At 34.6% G+C, this 23,536-nt stretch overlaps 3 protein-coding genes across 13 annotated transcripts in view; 2 read left to right on the top strand and 1 right to left on the bottom strand.

Annotated features, from left to right (window-relative positions):
* LOC143894065 (dual specificity calcium/calmodulin-dependent 3',5'-cyclic nucleotide phosphodiesterase 1) overlaps positions 1-23,536 on the top strand; it is a 100,042-nt gene that overhangs the window by 57,985 nt on the left and 18,521 nt on the right. The window lies entirely within an intron of this gene.
* Positions 766-10,806, bottom strand: Hbg3 (alpha-glucosidase). Its single transcript, XM_077399852.1, has 9 exons — positions 10,649-10,806; positions 9,496-9,674; positions 8,583-8,920; positions 7,405-7,530; positions 4,545-4,952; positions 4,023-4,278; positions 3,028-3,223; positions 2,087-2,227; positions 766-1,901 (listed from the first exon to the last, which is right to left on the bottom strand). Exons 2-9 carry the CDS (start codon positions 9,653-9,655, stop codon positions 1,829-1,831), a joined length of 1,698 nt encoding a protein of 565 aa, XP_077255978.1. The 5' UTR covers positions 9,656-9,674; positions 10,649-10,806; the 3' UTR covers positions 766-1,828.
* On the top strand, positions 17,546-19,687 carry LOC143894094 (uncharacterized). Its single transcript, XM_077400169.1, has one exon. The coding sequence runs from the start codon at positions 17,546-17,548 to the stop codon at positions 19,685-19,687; it is 2,142 nt and encodes a 713-aa protein (XP_077256295.1).

Here is a 23,536-nt window from a genome sequence, read left to right as displayed (position 1 = left end):
CCGCACGGTAATCTTTTGTTTACGATATTGCGCGTTTATCTTTTGTTTACATAATTATAAGTTGTGTGACACATAGATAATCATAGACGATTGAGGTTTTTTCATGCCCTGACGTTTATCACGTTGCGAAAACATTTTTTAACATATATACTGCTTTCTATTAATTGAATACACACGCACTATTAAACACTATTATTCAAAATAATTTAATTGTTGCTCTCGCCAACATAATTGATATTTTATTATTTTGTCATTTTTTATTAGTACGCAAGTGATACGTCACGTTTATTGATTAAATTTGATATTATAGAAGTATAACGATGTTCTAATATAACAATGTTCCGGAACAAATTTTAAAATATATAGTGCGTAATATTTTAGTAAATAAGATTGTATAACGTATGCGAAAAGTAACGTTTTTAAAAAAAATTTATATCAACAATTTCAGAGATTTTACGAAGGTAAAAATTATAGATATATTATAAACTTATTTAGAGATAATTATGTTGTAAATTTTGCAGAAAGTAATTACAATTTAGATCTTAATTTAACAGTATTGCACATTGATAAATTGACGAATAATGCAATGCTTATTCGAAATATAGTTTTTATGAGAAATTAAAGAAATCGAGGTAAACATGCATGCGGGAAAATAAAAGCAGATTCAGATTCGATATGGCTCATTGTCGGTAACATTATAGATTTTTTAATTAACCGAATATTATAAATAAATCGAATTACAATTGATACACATATATGAATAGAGGTTGCAATTCCTCTGTAATGGATTTTGTGAGGATTAATTGTATAATTAATAATACGCAATTTATATGTAATCGATATTTAGACATTTATATAACAAATTTTATGTCAATGTCGATCTGAATAATGATCATGCCAATTATATCTTATTACATCTTATTATGATGTCGCAACTGACAATTGCTTTTAACTTGGGATTCAAAAGCCGCAGATTTTTTCTTGCGCGGGAATTCATGATATGGAATTCTCTTTGTGAAATAATGATCGATTTAGGGGCAGTCCAAGGTACATTACGTGTCCTAAGGATTCCAGTGATGGGTATAGCAGAATATAGGTAATTCAGCTGTCGGGAATGGGTATCGGCAAATGTTGCGGAAAGCGGAACGGGAGATTAAATTCTCAATTTATACCCTTTAGGGGACTAATGCAGATAGAATTAGCCCCTAAGGATTCGTATTAGCTGGGAATGATCCCCGCGTGATACACATATACATATATAAACGATAAGTGTACAGGCAAAAGTAAACCGTACACGCAGCTTAAGTAGTGATGTAAAAAATATACAATCTTACTTTTTTGAAACTTTAATTTTATTTTATTTAGAGACTTAACCACATGTGTGGGGCATAATCAAAAAATTTATTACAATATTGTATCATATACATATAAGCTACACTATTATATATGTATATATATACATATATATAAAAATATATGATAATTGCAAATTTATATTACTTGAAACATTTAACGTTAACATGTCTTGTTTTTCTAACATAATCATTTATTACCTCCTTTAATACTTTCGTGTTATTTGAGCAATTATCTATGCTGTTACTTATGAGCGTAGCATTATTTCTCGCAGATGAATCCGATTAATAAGATAAATATGGAACATCTTAATAAGAACTTAATAAGATAAATAAAACAGCAGCGTAAAACACGGATATAAGAAATGACCGTAAAGGGTAATTCCACCTTTTTGTCTGAAGTACAATACTATAGAAATTACTTTAAGAAAAATAACGCCTTGTTCGAATATTCATTTCCATGGTTTTTCCTAGTTTTACGTAGTACTGGTATATATCACAGCTCCTGATGCAGGAATTTTTAAGGTGCGAACATCTTTGATAATATTCCTAAAAAAAAAAAAAAAAAAAAGAAAGAATGAACACATGAGCACACATTTGAGATAAGGAGATAATCAAGAGATGGCATATAACGCGCCTCTTACGCTTTAATACTATATTACACATAAGATGTATTTTATTTTATAGCGCGCGTAATTAGCGTGCTACATTAGCGAATAAAAAAATATGCTTACCCAATAAGATGATGAGCATTCGTAGTGGCATAATAAACGTTTAATTGATTTGATACGTGAACAAGCGTTGATAAGTCAACAATTTTCTCTTCATTTGCAAAGTTTACCACTACGTAAACCGATTGCTCCTCATCCGCTTTCCTGTAATAACAAGCACACAATGATTTTATTATTGACGTTCAGTTTTAAGTACTACGTTATCTCGCCAAGAAAATTAAATATTAAAAATATATAGATACTAGCACACACTAATAAAAAGATCAAATATATTTTTAAATACACAAGGTGCTTCAGACGTGCCCGGCACTATTTTAGGGAAATATTTTCTAGGTCAAAATGAACAAAAAACATTTATATAAACTATTAGTAAGATATTAAAGAGTAAAGATTATGTTTAACAGTAAAACATTTAAAGTATGTTTTCGAAGTGGCCGCCGTTTTGTTGAATGCAGCATTCAGCACGATGTATCCATGTATTTCTCTGGCACGTCTTATGGATTATTCCTGATAGCTGCTGCAGCTTCCATTATGCGATTTCTAATGCTTAATTCTTCTTACGTGCCAATAGGTCTACACTCTACAATAAACTAAAGACTATCCAAAATAGTCTAACGTCGTTAGACTATTTTCTATGGGGGTTGGATGAAGTCTTTAGTTTATTGTATAGATTTATTGGCACGTAAGAAGAATTCAACAAAGCGGCACGGCGCGGCGGCCACTTCGAAAACATACTTTAAATAAGTTTGGGACATATGTTTATATAATCTTTTTTATTCATTTTTTGACCTAGAAAATGTTTTCTAAAAATAATGCCGTGCAATTCTGAAACACCCTGTATAATAAAAACGCGCTCAAATAATATTACTAGAGAATAACTGTAATAACTGCATGTTTTTTTTTTATATTATATATATATATATATATATATATATATATCCTACCTGGTAAAAGCGAGAACATCATCGCCCAATAATTTCGTGGTTAAGGTTCCACGTTTAACCGCAGGCCATTTTCGCAGAGCAGAAACCGCTTTATATAGAGCGTAGTAGGAGTTGTTCTGTTTCTTTTGCGCGGCTAAATTAAGTGTCACGTAGTTTTTATTAACTGGTAGCCACGTTTTTGGATTCGTGGAGAATCCTAAAATTTTATAATTAAAATAAATCTCAGATTTTTCTTATCAAAAAAGTCCTATAATTATGTATATCGTTTTCACATGATTATAATTTTATTATTATGGTATATGATGGTATGATATTATAGTTTCAATAAAACGTAATGCCTTTTTGATACTACAAATTACAAATCCAAACTGACAGCGATAGGATGTTAAAGCAACCTGCTGTTTCATTAACAGTTTTTCACCCACTTTCTTTCGTAATCTGAAAATGTGACGTATGACCTGACAAACGTGTCGTGTTGATTCTTAATATGTGGGCCATGACACGAGTCTGACATTGAAAGCGTGCTACGTTCGATATGAACCAGTTTTTATGGTGTGACCAGTTATACTAAAGAGAAATGGAATTTCTTACTATTTATTAAAAAGTCAATAGTTTGATCAATTTTTTGAGAAGAAATCTATTTGCTTTGCAAACGTTATAGCGAAGTGATATTTAACTTGGTCGATATTTAAAAAAAGTCGATAAATAACATTAAATATTTCTGTTTTAAAATTATTAATAAACTTGCAAAAAATATGTAACAAGCTTCATATACATTGTTTTATCAATGATTCAAATATTCTATTAAATGTTGACCAACGAAAGATAGCTTGAAATTTTTCAATCAGTTTAATATCGACTTAAACTGCTTCTGTGAATTTTGTTAATTAGTTTCGACAGATAATGATCAGCTTAAATTGTGGACCTAACTGATAGATTGACATAGCGATTTTAGAAGGTGCTGGGGGAGGGGGAGAGGGGAGATAAACTCGTACCAGCCGAAGTGGTGTCGTCCCATTGGAACGGTGTCCTTGCGGGATCCCGAGACGCTTTCTCGTAACCATCTCTGCCGGCATTGCAACCTTGCGGATCTTTGGTGTCTTCCCACGAGATCCACGTGTCCTCCATGCCGATTTCTTCGCCGTTATAAGTTACACCCACTCCCGGAAGCAATAAAGTTATCATAGTTATAGCTTCCGCTCGTTGCCGTCCATAACGAGTGACTAATCGCGGTCTGTCATGATTTCCAGCCTGCGGAAAGAATATAATTTTGTGAAACTGCATTATCGACTTTATTATGAATCTTAAAAATAAGATCTTAAAAGAATCTTAAAAGAGGTCACAAGATGCGTATATGTATATATATGTGTATAATAGCGCATCTCGAATTGCAATGTATACTTAAAAAACAAAGCATATTGCATAATATGCTAAAAAAAATGTCAAGCCTTCAATCACAAGCGATATTTGGAGATTGATTCTTTCTAGATTCGGAAGACACGTTTTTCTCGACTTACCACCCAGTTAGCAGTTCCTCTTAAAATAGGCATGTTTACCATCCATCCGTCGATCAATCTCTTGAAATCAGTTGCTTTAGACTCTTGATTCGTATCGGTAATAAAATTAAAATTAAAGGGAAAGTGTGCACCGTACACGTAATACTTCATCGTCATCGTCATGTTTGCATAAGCCTCCATCATCATAACTCTTTCCGAATATTCATCTGTCACTTCTCGCCATCCTTTGACTATTTCGTAGGTGCGCGGTAGATCCTTGGTGTATATCTTATGCGTGTAGCCATAGTCCTCGGGATTTGGATTACCCGTAAGTGGTTCGTCCAAGAATCTGACGTCCTCGCACAAATGTGGTATCGCGTCCACCCGAAAGCCGTCCACCCCCTTGTCGAGCCAAAATCTCATGACATCCTGAGGGCAGGAGTAGAGAGCACGAGATATATGCTTGAGTGAACCATCTATATGCATATATACCTTCCCGATCTATACGAGTATGTATTTTCAAGTGGATTAAACCACTAGGCTATACATACAGTATTTCTCATTAAAGGCGTGCATTCGATCGAAGTAATAGTTTGCATACAAAAATTATGTGTGTGTGAGATAATTGGATTAATTATTTTGCTACGTTTTATACAAAATCAAATCGTTGGTGCATGCATATTAGGAAATGGACAAATTTACAATTAGTATACTGTAACATAGTTACTGTAATGCCTTGATCATATGTACAATATATATATATATATATATATATATATATATATATATAGTATGATTAATTACTTAACTCGAGTGATTATTTTGTATCAAATGTAATTTTCTATCAGGTTGAATTAATAAGAAACATAAAAAAGGGAAAATAGGTGTCGCTACAAAATGTTGTTAATTAAATTGAACAAGTCATTCCCGGTTAGCTAATATCTTTGCTTACAAAGATAAATACGGGTTTACAAAAAAGAATGAGTTGCTACAGTTGCTTCTCAGTTCCATTTGGCTTTATATTATGAATGTAGCATGTTCCGAGACGAGAAAATTTTGTGACATAAAGGGATTTGAAGGGGAATTGAGGCTGCGCGATAAGAGGAAGCACTTGCCTTGTCGCGGAACAATTTTGCGAAGGAAAAGAAATTGAATAAAACTTCGACATCTGTCATGCACGAGCAAATATACGGAATATACTGACAAAAAATTTTTGTTACCTAAATAATAAAATAAACGAAAGACACATTTTACACGACTTGGGATTTCGCCAAATTTTTAAGGCCAATTCAAAAATGATTGCAGATTGCGTCACGCGAGCTTACCGCGCTATTCACTGCACGATAGTTTGTCCAATCCGGATTTTATTGCGTGTACCAGCGTACTTAACAACTTTTGATATTACGCTACCGCTGGATATTTCACCATTTCACTGTTCCTCAAATTACATGCCCAGGATTTGATCGTAGAATATGAATGCTTGCAAAACTTTCATGTATACTATATAATTTTTGTAACGTATAAAGAAGAAGAAATAACGCGTGTTATAACGGCTACGGGAAAACTTGACCTTTAGTCTTTAATTAAGTACAAGTACGATGTGCAAATAATTTGTTTGAAAGTTGTTATTCCAGCTCGGCGAACTTTTGTTTGTTAAATTGATCGTAATTATCTCGCTTCACGCCCGCTGGACATTTGTTACTTGTTACCGTACAGTCGGATGATCATTATCGAACATCATCTTCCTCGTGAAATCGCATTAGTGTGCATTGGTCGCGTGATATTTTAAGTGTCCACAGCACCTTTGGAAAAATTGACAAATTGTACGTCCGCTTCCTGATTCATTCCGCGAGCATAATTTTACGCTCATCGCGTTCGCGCAACGAGCAGCTAATTACATCCGCTTCTCGATCCGCGACAACGCGATCAGAGAAAACACTTACCCCTGTCGTAATTTTACGTATATTTCAACAGACCTTGATTTATCCGCGTCCGCGATGAGTTAATTACCCTTGGTGTGAAAAAAAAAAAAAACAAATGCGGCGTTGCACGATAGATGCGGTAGATGCATGACGCGCCCGCGTCATGTGTCGTGTATCGTATCGTCGTCGATCGTTTTTTATCGCGGTCACGCGTGATTTTTCTGAAACGTCAATAATTTCGAGCAAATTGCCGAGAGAGCGGAGAAAATGGTAGAACGGTGTTTGCTTTTCGTTTCGCAAACGCGGAACGAAATAAAGAACGGAAAATCTGTCGCGCGCACGGCAATGATGACGGAAAAAGCGATGTCCTGCTTGCACGATGTATACAGGCCGGATTTATTTTCACCCCTAGTGACATAGACGACATGCTGTATAGGCTGTAGGAGCGACAGATTACAATCCGTCGCCCCTACGCAACTTTGCTGTTGTGCTGATGTTAACTACTGTATCGCTGTAATCAAAGTCGCTGCGGTTACCCAAGACAACACGAGATAACAAAGATAATTCGATATTAGTTTTGATCCAAGTTCTGATCGAGACAATTGGATATTTTATTATCGGTAATTTTTTTTTTATCGGAGCTGCACGTGGACTACTTATCGGGGGAATATTTTTCCTCAAAATTATTAAATATAAAAATTGTTCGGCTGACAAGTCGTGTTTTAACAATAAGTATAATCGAAAATTTACCGCGATCTTTAGCGTTCGTGTGATTCGTACTATGAGACCTATGAGAATATATAGGCAATTGTAAAAAAAAGTTTGCAAAATATATTATATTAATATAAAATTATAACTTTATATATTAAAACCAGTTTGTTTATCAAAATAAGGAGTAGGATGAAAGAGGAACATTGAGCCAAACTCAATTACGATAGTTATTTCGTACTTCTACATACCTTCATTGCATTCACTACGTTCTCGTTTTCAAAGTTGAGATCGGGCTGCTCCGGTGCGAATTGATGGAGATAATACGCTTGTCGTTCTTCGCGCCAGGTCCATGCTGATCCACGGAACACACTCACCTATACGTGCAGATAATCATTCCGTTTTAATTATTTCGTATTACGTTCGATTACGCATTTAAATCTACATTACAGATATAAAATGTCAAGTATGCTGTAGATATTCGAAAGAACGTTGCGTTTATACTAGTCGAAGGTTAGGATGTTGGCAGCATTGCTCAGTTTGGATGACTTATTTTATGTTGCAAGTAAACGTGCCTATACGTGTGTGTATTACACAATACTGATGATAATTTCGAAATTGACGAAACACGGTGCATACAAAAATTTGTAATTGCGATGATGGATCTCTGGTACTTACGTATCTTCGATATGTCGAACAATGGAGTAAATTTTTAAGATGTTACGCATTATTTACTTACATCGACGCTTGATGACAAATAAAAAATAGAGAAAGGTTTTCGTCACATCGATTATTGCAGTTGAGACGACATTTAACCTTTATTGAAAATAATGTGTAATTTACAGATGTTAGGTCAACTTTTTTCTAAATTGTCTCTACTGTGTAATAATTGATAAGAAGACATGATAGGAAGACCTTGAGAGATCAATTATTGTATATCTCTATAATCTGACCTCAAATGTTTCTGCTAGTGTAACATATAAATCTCTTAACGTTTATTAACATATAATTACATCATACATTAACAAAAGTCGAATATATCTGTTCGAACGTGAAATTCGGATAGCTGCAAGATTACTCGTGCACCTTGACGATAATGCGAATCGTTAATAGGCACATAGTGCGATATTTGATTACTATAGACTTTTAAAATTAGTACAAACATCCTCTAATGTTAAGTCCCCTAATTGTTTATATCACACCGCGAGATGGAGAATTAATAATGAAAGCTGCCTTAATTCCATTCAGAGAGCACAAAGGAAGATACTTGAAATTTGAATATCGACATAACTCGCGTATTTGGACTTGAATTAATTTACTGACTTTAACAACGTCGTCCATTCACGAAGCACAACTCTCGCGTCGTCAGTCTCCGTTGTCCTCAGTCATGTTACGGATGGTAGCTTCGGGTGTTACCTTAATTACTTACCCAATTATTCGGCACCGTAACTGTTCCATTCGGCAGCACCTTGCCTTTATGCCATACGTAATAGTCGGTGTAAGGTTCTATGCTTTGCAAACTTTTTTGGAACCATTCGTGTTGGTCCGACGAGTGATTAGGAACAAAATCCATGATAATTTTCATTGACGCGTTATGCACGGCTTTTGTGAGCGCCTCGAAATCCTTCATAGTTCCAAACGTCTCGTCGATGTTGACAAAATCGGAAATATCATAGCCAAAATCGATCATCGGGCTCGGATAAATCGGAGATAACCAGAAAGCATCGACATTCGACTCGGTGAAATGTTCCAATTTGCTCATAATACCTGTATGCAAAAACTTTTGAATTTTATTGTATTTACAAAATATTTCTCTGCGTGCTCTCTAGTCTTTTAATGTGCGATTAAATAAATAGATAACGTTTAATTTTCCGAACGTATTTAACTTTTTCTTACAAATGTTTTGTAATCGATTTAAATTGCCAAGGTATAAGTCAATATAAAATATAAAAAATTTACACGAAATACGTTATTTATTTAGAAATATCCGACGTGCGTCGTTGAGTCAAAGATTTTTTTAAATCGATTCTATATATTTAACAAAGAATTTGTTGTTGAAAGTAAAAGCTGTAAACTTCTAAAATATCTAAATTTTTTAAACATTTTCTAAACATCTAAATACGTGATCATAACTGGTAATAACGTTATCTCTAACTAAGCGCGAAGGAGAGAATACGATAATTTATTCACACTTATCGTTTATTTTTTTAAATGCTACTTTATCTTATTATTTAGATTTAGAATGACATATTTTTACTTTATATATATAATTGTATTTTGCTCTATATTATGGAAATTATAATAAACTTTTCTAGGATTTCATTGCAAATGAAAAAACATACCCTTAAGATCCCCGATACCATCACCATCGCTATCCTTGAAGCTTCTGGGATAAATTTGATAAAGAGACATTGACTGCCACCATTCTGGACTAGATTCACTATATCCGAGCGTGGACGATAGTAGTATCGTACAAAGTGTTATTACACCTTTGTTATTCATCCTTGTTAGATTGTTAGATCTTAAAAATGAATTATAAATAATTATTCATGCATGCGGTAACGTCAATAAATATTTATAATAGTATTTGCATAGAGGATTATTCTATAAGTAAATAGCATCTCAGGTGTAGTTTATTTCAAAAACGGTAAGAGACAAAAGATGGAAAAGTTTAGACTCATTGGAGACGTTAGGCTTATTGGAGATATTGTAAAACAACGTTAATATAATTGTTAATTTTTAAAAGTTAATTTTAAAAGTAACCAATGACTTTTGATTAATGACTAAAATTTTATTTGTTAAACAGATAGATTTGAATTGTTCTTTTTAGTGCCACAAAAAATATAATATCTTTAATAACGACGTACAATGTTTTTAAATATCAATAGTTCTTGAGCTCAGTTGTCGATTATAATGTTTGACGAAACTCTTTTAAACTTAAAACATTTTAAACAGAAACATTTTACCAAAAAACGTAAATAAAACCTGAAAGCTTTTTGATTCAGATATATACTTTCTCTAATCTATTTATACAAGCATTATCTATATAAACTCAAGTTGGACGGAAATTGCAAACATGGCAACACATGTATCTATATATTATATGAATATATATATAACATTAAGCAAATACAAGCTGCGAGACATCTGTATAAACAGTTGTTTCGCTATATCTTAACAATCCCAAAATCACAAATTGATCACGTATTTATCAAACGTAAATCGACGTACACAAAATTATTACGATACGTTTGACAATGTTTTAAATATAAATTTTTTAATTTTTTAAAAGTGAAATGAAGTATATAAATTATCGCTCAAATATTAGAAGACATCTCGTGCTTTTTATTATCGTTCTAACATTGATTCGTCTTGTATATATCTTGAGATACCTCGATGTAACAGCAACATAAGTTTTGTTATTGTATTTTCTATTATAAAGTTTGTAAAATGGTAAATAGCAATAAAATTGTTTTTACAAATTACGAAACTTACCAACAATTTATCGGCACAAATGCTTATGTTCGGACTAATAGAGACTTCTCGGACACTTACTATATGATCTACTGCTGTAGAGTAAACGAATCTTTCCTCTTTTATAGCCGCATTATGTAATTACGGTCGAGTAGGGTTTCATGCACACAACGCAATGATTTCTGCGCAGAGTACATTAATATATGTTTAATCGCGATATATATATATATATATATATATATATATATCTCTTTAGCGGAATTTTTTATCTAACTCCTTCAAGATAAAAAAAGTCATCAGTGCTACAACTAAAGCAGTGTCTCTCAAAATGATAGAACGCAAAAATTAATTGACTAACAATATGTATATACGCGCGCGTACGCAGGCTTTCCTACTTTAAATCCATTAACTTTCCACGAAAGATTTTCTGGTCAATTTACAAGTGACTGTTTTTTAATAAAGTCGATTCTTTTAAATACGTTGAAGAATCCATCATCAAAATTTAAAGCACAGATTTTTCATTTATGCAAATTTAATTATTATATGTTCTTGTGTATATATACATCTAGGTGTTTTTTAATATATAAAAAACATATATTTAATTCATAAACTATTATTTAAATTTAGAGAAATGTTATCTTTTTTATTTTTGAAGAAATTTTGCGAATTACTGTTTGAGAAACACTGGCGTAGAGAAATAATGATGTAGATGTTTTATATTTCCGATGAAATTAAAGAGATTTATTATACTGGTGCTACTAATTAATATCACATAAGTGATATTATATCAATAAGGTAAATTACATAGATTTATTTTAAATGGAAACAATTCTTTTATATAGATTTAATCGTATTTACAATTGAACTAAAATTAATAGGTGTAGATATTATAATATATACTTTACTTTGATAAATAAACTTGTTTTCGATACAAACTGTTTTCATAAATTCTACGGATTGTGCAACTAAGCTTGTTTATTTGCCAAAATAATATCTCGAAATGTGCAGGTAAGAGATGATATCAAAAGTGATGCGATTAGATGCGAGGTGCGATTAAATTTTGATGATGTAAATAACAGTTTGCGCGAAGTTTTATATGGAACATTATATCGGTCGGTATATAGACAAGCAATATGATAACGTAATAAAAGGAATTTTACTAAAAATTAATTTCAATAATATTAACTTTGATCAAGAAAAATTTAATCAGCGATAATATTTAAAAAATATAACACGTTATATAAGCGATTATTGTTGACAATATTATATCATACAGGATGTAATATTGAAGGACTTACTGATAAGAAGATTATAGAAACGACATATTTATATCAATAAAGATTAATATTCAATTTTAAATTCGCGTATTACTAAAATGTGTGTAATATCTGAATAGTTATGTAAATATATCTATTTGTATCCTTTCGCCCAGTCTTCATGCAACGTTTACATAAAAGAAAGATATTTGTTAATTAGTATATTTTATATCTATAACTTTATTTTTTCTGAGACAATATTACTTTATCAATTAAATCAAAACTACTTACGTTATTATATCATTTTTTTAGATGGCATTTTACACGTTTTTAGCATTGTCTATAAAGATTATATTATCAAGAAACACGGTAGTGTCACGCGCAGCGCGAGATAATAACTTACGTCAAAGAGAAAATTATGCTATATATTTTTATAACCAGAACAGTTGTTATTTGTTTCAACTTTTGCTAGTTATAATATACCAGTTGTCTTTAATATAACCAATTTTATTTTTTATCTGAAAATGTTAATGTATGTAATATGCATGTGGAAGATAAAATAGAGAATCTTTCCTCTTTGTCGTTAGCTGACATGGTTAATAGAGAGTTTTAAACAAAAATTCAATTTGTGACCTAAAAACATTAGCGCGATTGCGCAACGTTAACCCCCGAAAAATGCTTCCCAAATTTATTTAGTTCAATATTAATATAGATAAAAAATGTACCGCGTTGTAATATATGTTATAATATATGTTAATCGGACAATGAAAACAATAAAGTTATAGAGTTAATATATAAAAAAAGAGATATCTGAATTGATTTAAAAGAAATATAAAACTAATCTGAGTTGTTTTTTGCAGCTAACTGCAGAAAATTTGATGCATTTCGACAAACGTGATTGAAAATATTTAAAATAAAGATTAATTATAATTATTTTTAAATCTGTAAATTATTTGGTTTTTATTTTTTATAAATAATATAAAACAAAAATTATCTGAGTTTTTATTTGAAAGAGAGAGAGAGAGAGAGAGAGAGAGAGAGAGAGAGAGAGAGAGAGAGAGAGTGTGATATTATTTCCTTTCCATAGGATTATATACGATTCAAACTGAATATACGCATGACAGCATGCGTACGTATGACAAATTTTATTTAATCGAAAAGATATTACGCATAAATTCGCGATTAACGACATACGTAACGATATTTATTTCGACAGTCTAATAAAAAATGACGTTAAGAGACTGCATGATTCAGAGATGCAAATATTGTACATACATACTACGCATGTCGAGGGTAACTTTATTGTTCTCGGAGGCAAGACTGAATTTCACATATGAGACCATAGCCATCATTACCCGCCATGCTGTAGATGTAGACAAGCACAAAACGCATAATCGCCTGCATATGTCTGGTTTGCATCCAGCGGCTGCGATTGGAAATCAGATTTCCTGAATGTCGCTATATTTAGTGCGGCGCGCGGCGCGGCGAGGCAGTATAATCTCCACGAACGTTCCGTCGCTCGCCGCACTGCGAACGACGGAAGGAATGGAAAACGAGACAATAAAACACGGGTAAAGTTCGCCGAAGCGAATCACATTCAAGTTAAAGTCTTTACCATGCAGACATAAAGTCTTAAGAGTATATTCTGATAAATAGTTTTTGATAATCAATAATCCAGATATGCAGCGCGTCTTTTCGGGTTCTATGCTTGTAATAATATGTGCGTGCATACATAGAATGCTATAATTTTTTTAAACTGCAAATCACGCGATTTTACTATTCTTTCAATCTTTTGTGTTTTATTATTTGAGAAAGCGAAAAGCAAGTCTCAAGTTTTCGCGAGTTTTTATACCAGTTCCGTTCGATTCCGATCACGTTTCGCAGCTAAACTTGACGAAATAAAATCTCAGCAACTTGAGAAATACAATAAAATCGATAAGCCAACAAATCTGACAACTCACAAATTTTTACTAGAGTTTATACATAATAATCAAAGTTATAAGTACAGAGTAATGTGTTTTAGTTAATATAAAAACCTTCAGATCGGACCATAAGAGTAGCTTACGATTTTTCGACATTAAAAAAGAATTGCCGCGGATAATAATATCTTCATTTCTCTCTTTTTGTAACATTAACAACGATCTAAATTAATTGAATTAAAATATTAAATTGTTGACAGCTCAGAGACTTACCCTGATGTGCGTGTCAAACGTGATATATTTTAGCCTGATATTTCAGACGTGCAAATTTTTACTCGCTATTAGTATGCGAATTAAGGTCTAACTTGTTAATAACGATTGATTGCGTTTTATTTTTTCAATAAAATTTCAACCTTGGATTTTTTCCGCGGGCAATAGATATTGGAGGGGGATTTTCTGTCTTATCTCTTTCATTTGCCTTATTAATTGAAGGGCGTTATCGTATAGTGCATCCGCTATCATCAATTTTTCAATGGAATAATTAGGCGCATAGTTCAGTATTCACCGTTTTATAACATCGAAATAGCTTTTACCTTTACACAGCCTGATTTTAATACAGGTCTTTAATAAGGCGAATTTTTATAAATTTGAGATATATTTTTCGGAAAGCTTCTTATACACGCACAAGAAGGACGACCTTAAATCAGGGATATGTTTCTGATGTTCTCTTCAACGTATGAAAATCAAATCGGTAGAAAAGAGAGATCTTTTCATCTTTCCTGTCACGCAAGTAAGTTATATCGGAATGAGATAAGCTTTCCCAGAGAGAGAGGGAGAGAGAGAGGGGGAGAGGGAGGAGGAGAGAGAGAGAGCACTCAAATCACACATTTAAGAGAAAATAACTGCAATATTGTTATTGTTTAAATAGTTCGGTATAACTTACCACATAATTGACGCATTTATTGACGTTGCCTTTTTTATTACGTGCGCTGTATTTGCCTCACAAATAATTACTTGTCACGTATTGTTAAATAATATTAGTGAGTGATATTTTGTAGATCGTTAACACACACACACACACACATTTTCATCGTTTCTAGAGTTTGTATACATATATGTTTGTATATTTTCATAAAATAAATTGCACGATGTATATAACAGTGCGATAATTATTATCTATTAGTGTCGGAATTAAAAATCTATTTCTTCTTTTTCATTTTATCTATTTTCCGTACTTGGGTTCTGGTCTCATTTGTCATGAAAATTTCCACTTATAAAATGTTTTTTGTTATTTTTTTTATTTTTTTTTTATAACGAAAGAGTAACGTGATTATTCTTAAGGAATATTTTGCTCTTGTTTATAACGCCCAAAATTTTACGAATTCAGATACAGAAGATAAGCAGTAACATGTTTAGAATCATCCATAATCCATTGACCCATTGAAATTCATCATTTTATATTTTATATCATAGGAAAGACAGAATTCTCGTTTTATCGAAGGTGAATAATATATCAATATTGACTTCTTTCAATCAGTATAATGAGTCATTATGTTGAAGAAAATTACATAAATCACAGACATATTTTATAATAGTGCCAAAAATACGTGCCAAATATCTCAATTAAGAACGCTTATAATTTTTTTAAGTAAATGTTTTTCGAGAAGGTAATTTAGAATGTAAAATTAAAAAACGAATTCATTTATGGTATACATGCATATGATAATCGCATAGCGTCGAAATAATATGATGTTTTGCATTGTTGTATTAATATACAGAAATATTTAAAATCTTGAGAGTCGATCATTATGCGAATGCAATTTCACATTCAAGTTCATTTCATCGACGTGCGGTTTTATGAGAGGATTATTTAATGACGATATTCTGTTTTTAGAATATTGAGATTGAAGAACTTCTCTAGACTAACGTGAAAGGTAGTTGGGACGAGCCATGGATAATTTGTTTCTATGAAATATACATACATGATTTCATATTCAGAAATATATAACATAATTTTTCCATCGAAAGTTTTTTATGTTTATATCAATTATATATATTGCCATTTTCTTGCAAGAAAAATGTTTAAAGTGTCGTTAAAAATACAGGATACAATTTTTGTTACCTTAGCGCGGAATACCTAAACGGTTGATCAAAAATTTATACATAAATTCCATATTTTGTATCAAGAAGGTTACTACTTTAATTATAATTATCAAATAGCTTGCATATATAGATATCTAAAACACAACACGGGACTTAATTATATACATACTTATATTTATAAGTAATATAAAATACAAAATAGAGGACTTCCGTTTCCGGTTGGTTAGGTGTGAGTTGGCGATTTGTGCGAGCGAAAAGCGAAGTGCGAGTGTGAGAGATAGAGCGAGTGAGAGAGCGTGGAGAGTGAGAGGTGAGCTCGGTGAGGGAAAGGGAAGGTAGGAGAGTGGAGGCAGCGCGGAGGATAAGGGAGGAGAGTCCGTGGAGGCGAAGGAGAATTGGGAAGGTTGAGGTTAGAGAGACGAGCGTAGAAGGGGAAGGATAGAGAGCGCGAGAGTGAAAGGCTAGGGAATTCTGGGGACTTCGGGATAACGCCGGGAAGTAGTACGGCCGTAGAGTAGAGGATAGATGGCGCATTTTGCGGATAGGTTGGGGAAAGAGAGACGCGGAAGTACGGGGAATATAGATGAGCTTTCCAAGAGGAAAGGAAGTATTGAGGAGATGTTCAAGAGGAAGAGGGATAAAATAGAAAAGGAAGAGGGCGCGGGGGGGGAAGAGGACGAAGACTTCTCGAAGAGAAGCAACAAAACGGTGAGAACGCCACCAGGGGGGGCAGGGGGGGAGGATATGGAGGTGAAGGGGTTGCTGAGAGGAATAAGGGAGGAGATGAGGGAGGGGTTAAGAGGAGTGAGAGAGGAGATTAGAGAGGTGGCGAAGGAGCAAAAGGAGGCAATGATGGAAGAAGTAAAGAAGATAAAAAGCGAATTGAAAGAGAGAGAGGAGATGTGGAGAAGGGAGAAAGGAGAGCTCCAGAAAAGAATAGAGGACATGGAACGAAAGCTGGAGGGGATGCAGATGGAGGTAAAGGGAGGAGGTCTTGGGGGAGGAAGAGGTAGAGAGGAAAGCGGAGGAGGGCCGAGGGAGGAGGGGAGGGGAGAGACTGATTGGAAGGAGAGGGTGGAAAGGCTGGAAAGGAGGTACGAAGTAAAGGAGAGGGGAGAAAGGAGAAGAAACATTCTGATAAAAGGAGTGAAGGAAGATGCGGGAGGATTAAAGGGGGGAGTGGCGGAGGTGATGAAAAAGTTAGGCGTGGAGGTGAAGATAGAGGAGATTAGAAAAATAGAGGCGGGGAGAAGAGAGAAGGGGGGTATGGCAGTGGTGAAAGTGGGAAGTGAAGAAGAGAAGGCGAAAATAATGAGAAATAAGTGGAAACTGAGAGGCGAAAATACGTGGATAGACGAAGACTTGACATGGGAGGAAAGAAGGATAAAATGGAAGATAAACCAAGTGGCATGGAAGGCAAGAGGAGAGGGTAAAAAGGTACGGATAGGGATGGGAAGAGTATGGATAGAGGGGGAATGGTGGGTGTGGGATGAGGTTAGAGGTGTGCTTAGGAATGGCAGAGAGAGGTGCTGGGAGGAAGGGCAAGGGAAAGGAAAAGAAAATGAAAGAGAGGAAGACCAAAGGCAGGGGGAATAGAGGAGGGAGAGGGAACGGGTAGGGGGGAAGAAAGAGGAGCAGAAATGGAGAAGGATAAGAGAGAGGAGATGGGTGGAAGAGTGGGAGAGGAAGAGGGGGAGGAGGGAGAGAGGAGAGAGAGAGGGGGGGGAAGTAGTATTTATAAGGTGGCCTTTTGGAATGTGGCGGGGCTAACAAATAAAGATAAGGAGTTTTGGAAAAGGCTGGAGGATTGGGACGTAATGGTGTTATGCGAAACGTGGGTGGACGGTAAGGGGTGGGAAAGGATAAAGGAAAAAATGCCAAGAGGCTACGTATGGGAAGTGCAGAGAGCAGGGAGGAAGAGCCGGAAGGGAAGGGCGATAGGAGGAATGATAGTAGGGGTGAGGGCAGGGATCAAAATGGAAAGAGAGAAGACGAAAAAAGATAAGGAAGGGATAGTATCGATAAAAGTGAAACTTGGAAAAGAGTGGTGGAGGGTAGTGGGAGTATATATAAATAAGGATATGGACCGGAAGTTGGAAGACCTGAAAGAATGGGTGGAGGAGATTGAGAGGGGAGTGAGAGTGCTGATAGGAGGGGATTTTAACGCAAGGACCGGTAAGGAAGGAGGGTTCGTGGAAGAGGGAGAAGAAGAGATGGGGGAAGGAGAGAGGAGATCGAAGGATGGCAAAGTAAATGGGGAAGGAAAAAAGCTGTGTAGATTCCTGGGGGAACGCGGGTGGGCGATTTTTAACGGAGGAATAAGAGGTGATGAAGAAGGAGAATGGACGTATACAGGGGGAAGAGGGGAGTCGGTGATTGACTACGTGTTAGGGGACAGGAGGACAAGGGAAAGGGTAGAACGGGTGGTGGTAGAAGAGAAGGTCGATTCAGACCATCAGCCAGTGACAGCGTGGGTGGAAGGGTGGGAGGAAAGTATAGATAAGGGGCAGGGGGGAAGGAGCGGAAGTAAGAGAGGGGACTGGTCAGAAGAGGGCAGGAATAAATTTAGAGAGTTAATGGGGGACAGGCAAGCTCGAGGAGGGGGAGTGGAGGAAGAGTGGCAGAGGTTGAAGGGGAGGATAAGGGAGGTATTAAAGGAAGTGAATGGAAGGTGCAAAAAAAGCGGAGGAAGGGGCTGGTGGGATGAGGAATGTAGGGAGGGAAAAAAGAAAGTTGGCAACATGTTAAGGAAATGGAGAAGGGAAGGAGGAGAGGGGGACAGTTACAGGGAAGAAAAACAGCGATACAAGAAGCTATGTGAAAGGAAGAAAAAAAGAGAAGTGGAGAAATGGGAAGAGGAAGTAAAGGAGGTCAGGACGGAGGGGCAGGTATGGAAGGTGGTAAACAGGGAGAGAAAGAGGAGAAGGAGGGTGAATGAGGGAATTAGTATGCAGGAATGGGATGGGTACTTTAAAGAGTTGTTGGGAGGAGTGAATGGGAGGGTGGTGATGGGAACAAGGAGAGGAGGGGAGAGGAGGGAGGAGGAAGAGGAGATAAGGAGAGAAGAGGTGTGGGAGGTAGTGAGGAAGCTTAGAGAGAGAAAAGCGTTGGGAAGTGATGGAATTCCGAATGAGGTTTGGAAGTTTGGAGGGGAGGTTGTGAAAGAATGGCTATGGGAAGTGTGTAATAGAGTGTGGAAAGGAGAGGGATGGCCAGAAGATTGGAGGGAGGGAATTATAGTGCCTATAGGAAAAAAGGGGGAGGGGGAAAGAGTGGGGGACTACAGAGGGGTGACGTTAGCACAAACGGCATACAAAGTGTATGCTGCCGTACTGGCGGAAAGGTTGAGGAAAGAGGTTGAAGAGAAGGGCTTGCTGCCACCGAGTCAGACAGGGTTTAGAAGAGGGGTTGGGACCACGGACAACATTTACGTATTGAATCACCTGATAAACAGGCAAGTAAATGGAAAGAAAGGGAAGATGGTGGTGATGTTCGTGGACTTAAAAGCAGCTTTTGACTCGGTGGACAGGAGGATTCTAGTGGAAGCCATGAGAAAAAGGGGAGTAAGAGAGGGCTTGGTGGAGAGGTGTAAAGAACTGCTGGGGGAGACGATATGCAGAGTAAGGGTGGGGGAGGAGATGGGAGAGAGATTTTGGACAGGAAGGGGAGTCAGACAAGGGTGTCCGTTAAGTCCGATTCTGTTCACCTTGCTGCTGGCGGACATTGACGATGAACTGAAAAAAGGGGGCTGGGGTGGAATAAAGCTGGGAGGGAGAAAGTAAAATACTTGTCATGAAAATTCCACTTATAAAATGTTTTTTTGTTATTTTTTTTATTTTTTTTTTATAACGAAAGAGTAACGTGATTATTCTTAAGGAATATTTTGCTCTTGTTTATAACGCCCAAAATTTTACGAATTCAGATACAGAAGATAAGCAGTAACATGTTTAGAATCATCCATAATCCATTGACCCATTGAAATTCATCATTTTATATTTTATATCATAGGAAAGACAGAATTCTCGTTTTATCGAAGGTGAATAATATATCAATATTGACTTCTTTCAATCAGTATAATGAGTCATTATGTTGAAGAAAATTACATAAATCACAGACATATTTTATAATAGTGCCAAAAATACGTGCCAAATATCTCAATTAAGAACGCTTATAATTTTTTTAAGTAAATGTTTTTCGAGAAGGTAATTTAGAATGTAAAATTAAAAAACGAATTCATTTATGGTATACATGCATATGATAATCGCATAGCGTCGAAATAATATGATGTTTTGCATTGTTGTATTAATATACAGAAATATTTAAAATCTTGAGAGTCGATCATTATGCGAATGCAATTTCACATTCAAGTTCATTTCATCGACGTGCGGTTTTATGAGAGGATTATTTAATGACGATATTCTGTTTTTAGAATATTGAGATTGAAGAACTTCTCTAGACTAACGTGAAAGGTAGTTGGGACGAGCCATGGATAATTTGTTTCTATGAAATATACATACATGATTTCATATTCAGAAATATATAACATAATTTTTCCATCGAAAGTTTTTTATGTTTATATCAATTATATATATTGCCATTTTCTTGCAAGAAAAATGTTTAAAGTGTCGTTAAAAATACAGGATACAATTTTTGTTACCTTAGCGCGGAATACCTAAACGGTTGATCAAAAATTTATACATAAATTCCATATTTTGTATCAAGAAGGTTACTACTTTAATTATAATTATCAAATAGCTTGCATATATAGATATCTAAAACACAACACGGGACTTAATTATATACATACTTATATTTATAAGTAATATAAAATACAAAATAATCTATGAGTTATTTATCGATCTTGACACGTACCTATATCTCGAGTCTCTCTTGCCATTAATGAAACGCCTCATTGACGCCAGGAAGACGTACTCGGCACTTTGAGCCAATAAGAAGATAACAAGGAACTTGTCCAAGTTAATTTTGGAGCTATTGCGAGATGATTACTCTATACGTCACTATAATTACGTATGTATGTACGGTCAAGACAAAGCGGACAGATTATCTTGCAACCTTGTCTGAAGGGGCATGAATTGGATCTTGGATCACGGGATTTATAATTATTACATCGCTAATTTCTAGGTATAGGTATAAAGTATAGTTATATCTTGCATTAACTATACTACATATGTATATTAATATCATTTGTGTAGCCTACAATAGTATGGACATTATCGTGATATTTACAATTAATTTATAGAACACCGTCAAAGGCTAAAAAATTAACTGTAATAATATTCTTGCGCAAGTATTAAAAGGTCAAAATGAGTTTTTACGAAATTGTTTCTGATTGCTCTTATATGAACATCTTTTTCCTATCGTAAATATATGTACTTATATATATCACCTGCTTTCCAATGTGTTCATTTGCGTAATTCGTAAAATCCACGAAAAGAGTTGATAGGAATTTGATCAGAACTCGTTCTATCTGGTTTTATCGATCATCAGTTTGTTATTTAACCCGTTGTGGTCACACCTCCTAAAAATAACGTAGTGGTCACACGGGGTCCAATGGACCCCACAACAGTTGCCATTTGCGTTCTTTTTGATGTATCGACTTAAACCTTGAACTGGAATTTAGTTTATGTGTGTGTGACTTCCTCTTTATAATCCCATAATTTTTATATGTTGAAAAAACGCGGAAAAATTTTTTTTTCGAGAAATTGACTTTTTTCACAAAAATATTCATCAAAATTTTTTGAGATAGAGCAAAAAAACTTCCTGCGTTTTACCCTCAAAATAGTATACTTTTAAGTAAAAAAATCCTGGAGTCCACTGGACCCCATGTGACCACAACGGGTTAATTGAATTTTGTCGCGTAAGCGCACTGATTAAAAGTAAGAAGACAAAGAGAGAAGAAGAAGAAAAAGAAGGGAGAAAGAGAACAGAAGAGCGAGATAAGGTTCTTGGCCACATAATTCGGGCAACACTCCGGTTTGTTGACTGAGAAACGAAGTCGTATCAACTCTTACATTTTTGATCACATTTATCTCGACATTTATTTAGGAGTCACCAACGTTTTGCCGACAACCATTATGGCGCTATAGACAGATAACAATGTTATTAAAAATAATATCTATATACCTAATTATTTCACTTATCGAACTAATAAAATTTTGTTATAATAGAATCTCAAATTGTCTTAATATATTTTCCATAAAGTATAAGTGTTTATTCCGCCAATAATATTTAACCTAAATCAAATATATTTCCTTCGACAACAAATTGGCAATCAATACATATAGTTTCACGACGTTTCAACCCAAAATTCGGGTCCTTATAAAGTGATCTAACAAAAATATAGCATGAGGTCAATAACATTGTCAATAGTTAATAAAACGAGTAACAGAAATTAAATTCCATTTTTATCCGTGTAAAATTAGAAGAGCGAAATAAAATTCGAAATACCTGACGAGGGAAAGCTCTTTGAGGGGAAGCATATAGGAGCGTGTATTATTCATGTATTATTCAAGCAAAATGCAATAATTCACGTATGTTCGCGTCTGTTTGCTTATCCGCTTACAGTGAATAATTTCATAACCCACCATCGTACCGTCACACCAATGCACTCGGCATTTGAAGGTGTTTTTGAAAAGAGAAGGAGAGAGAGAGAGAGAGAGGGGAAGAAAGAGAGAGTGAGTAATAGGATTTCGCAACATTATTATCCAAAAATATGCATCGTACAGCCCGTTGCAATGAAAAAACGTAATGGTAATTCCGAGATTTTACGCCTAAATTTCAATGAAATTCCGTTTATTTTATAATATGTACATGCACGCCGTGCGTTCTCTGCGCAATGTAATCTTGTCGAAATAAACCTATTGTTGCAGTCATGTACGTAGCGCGATTCCGAGAGGTTCTCTAATTTACAAAGATAATATTTTAGCTACAAATCAAAATGGGGGTATTGTTTTTTTTTATCGTTTAAACTCAAAATTTATTTTGCTTTATTGTCTTATTGAGAAAACATTCGTAAAATATTTACCAGGCAGGTTTTATGCAGAATGTGGAGGAATAAATTAGAAATAATGAGTCATTTGTTTCACAGAACATAGAGCGTATAATTGTTTTGATATAAAATGTTAGATTTTTCTCTTTACCATATTTCGTTGTTCTGAAATTAAAGGGGAAGAGTATTATAACGCAATAGTATGTTGAAAAACAAAGTTTTACAACTTTTTCTCCTTTTCTCAAAATAAGAAAAGTATAGGGTAACTCTCCGGTATATACGCCGCAGCTGAGGGAAACTTAATTTCTCGAATATTATATTTAAGGCAAATGGATTATACCAATAAAAACTTTATACTGTCTATACTGCTATAAAAAAAATAGAAATATGAAATATATTCATTCTTTGTATTTAATAAAAAAAACTTTTAGAAACCTCTGCATTTTTGTCATATATCCCAGAGAGGTGGGTTATATGACATTCATGGGTGAAATATACGTCTTATAAAAAATAACAAATAATGTTTATAAATAAGTTATAAAATGTGTGTAAGAAGTTTATTAAGATGTAAGAATGATAAACAAATTATAAAACTGAAAAAAATTTCAAATCGCGCTTCTTA

The sequence above is a fragment of the Temnothorax americanus genome, unplaced genomic scaffold (genome assembly GCF_048541705.1).
Source record: "Temnothorax americanus isolate GAGA-0224 unplaced genomic scaffold, ASM4854170v1 Scaffold13, whole genome shotgun sequence".
NCBI classification, from domain to species: Eukaryota; Metazoa; Arthropoda; class Insecta; order Hymenoptera; family Formicidae; genus Temnothorax; species Temnothorax americanus.
This window is presented reverse-complemented; position numbering and strand designations above follow the sequence as displayed.

Coding starts and splice junctions, on each gene's coding strand:
- Hbg3 (XM_077399852.1), bottom strand. CDS start 9,655: ATGAATAACAAAGGTGTAATAACACTTTGTACGATACTACTATCGTCC. Junction 8,921..9,495: donor TGGTATCGGGGATCTTAAGG/GTATGTTTTTTC, acceptor TTTTGCATACAG/GTATTATGAGCAAATTGGAA. Junction 7,531..8,582: donor TTACGGTGCCGAATAATTGG/GTAAGTAATTAA, acceptor CTGCACGTATAG/GTGAGTGTGTTCCGTGGATC.
- LOC143894094 (XM_077400169.1), top strand. CDS start 17,546: ATGGAGAAGGATAAGAGAGAGGAGATGGGTGGAAGAGTGGGAGAGGAA.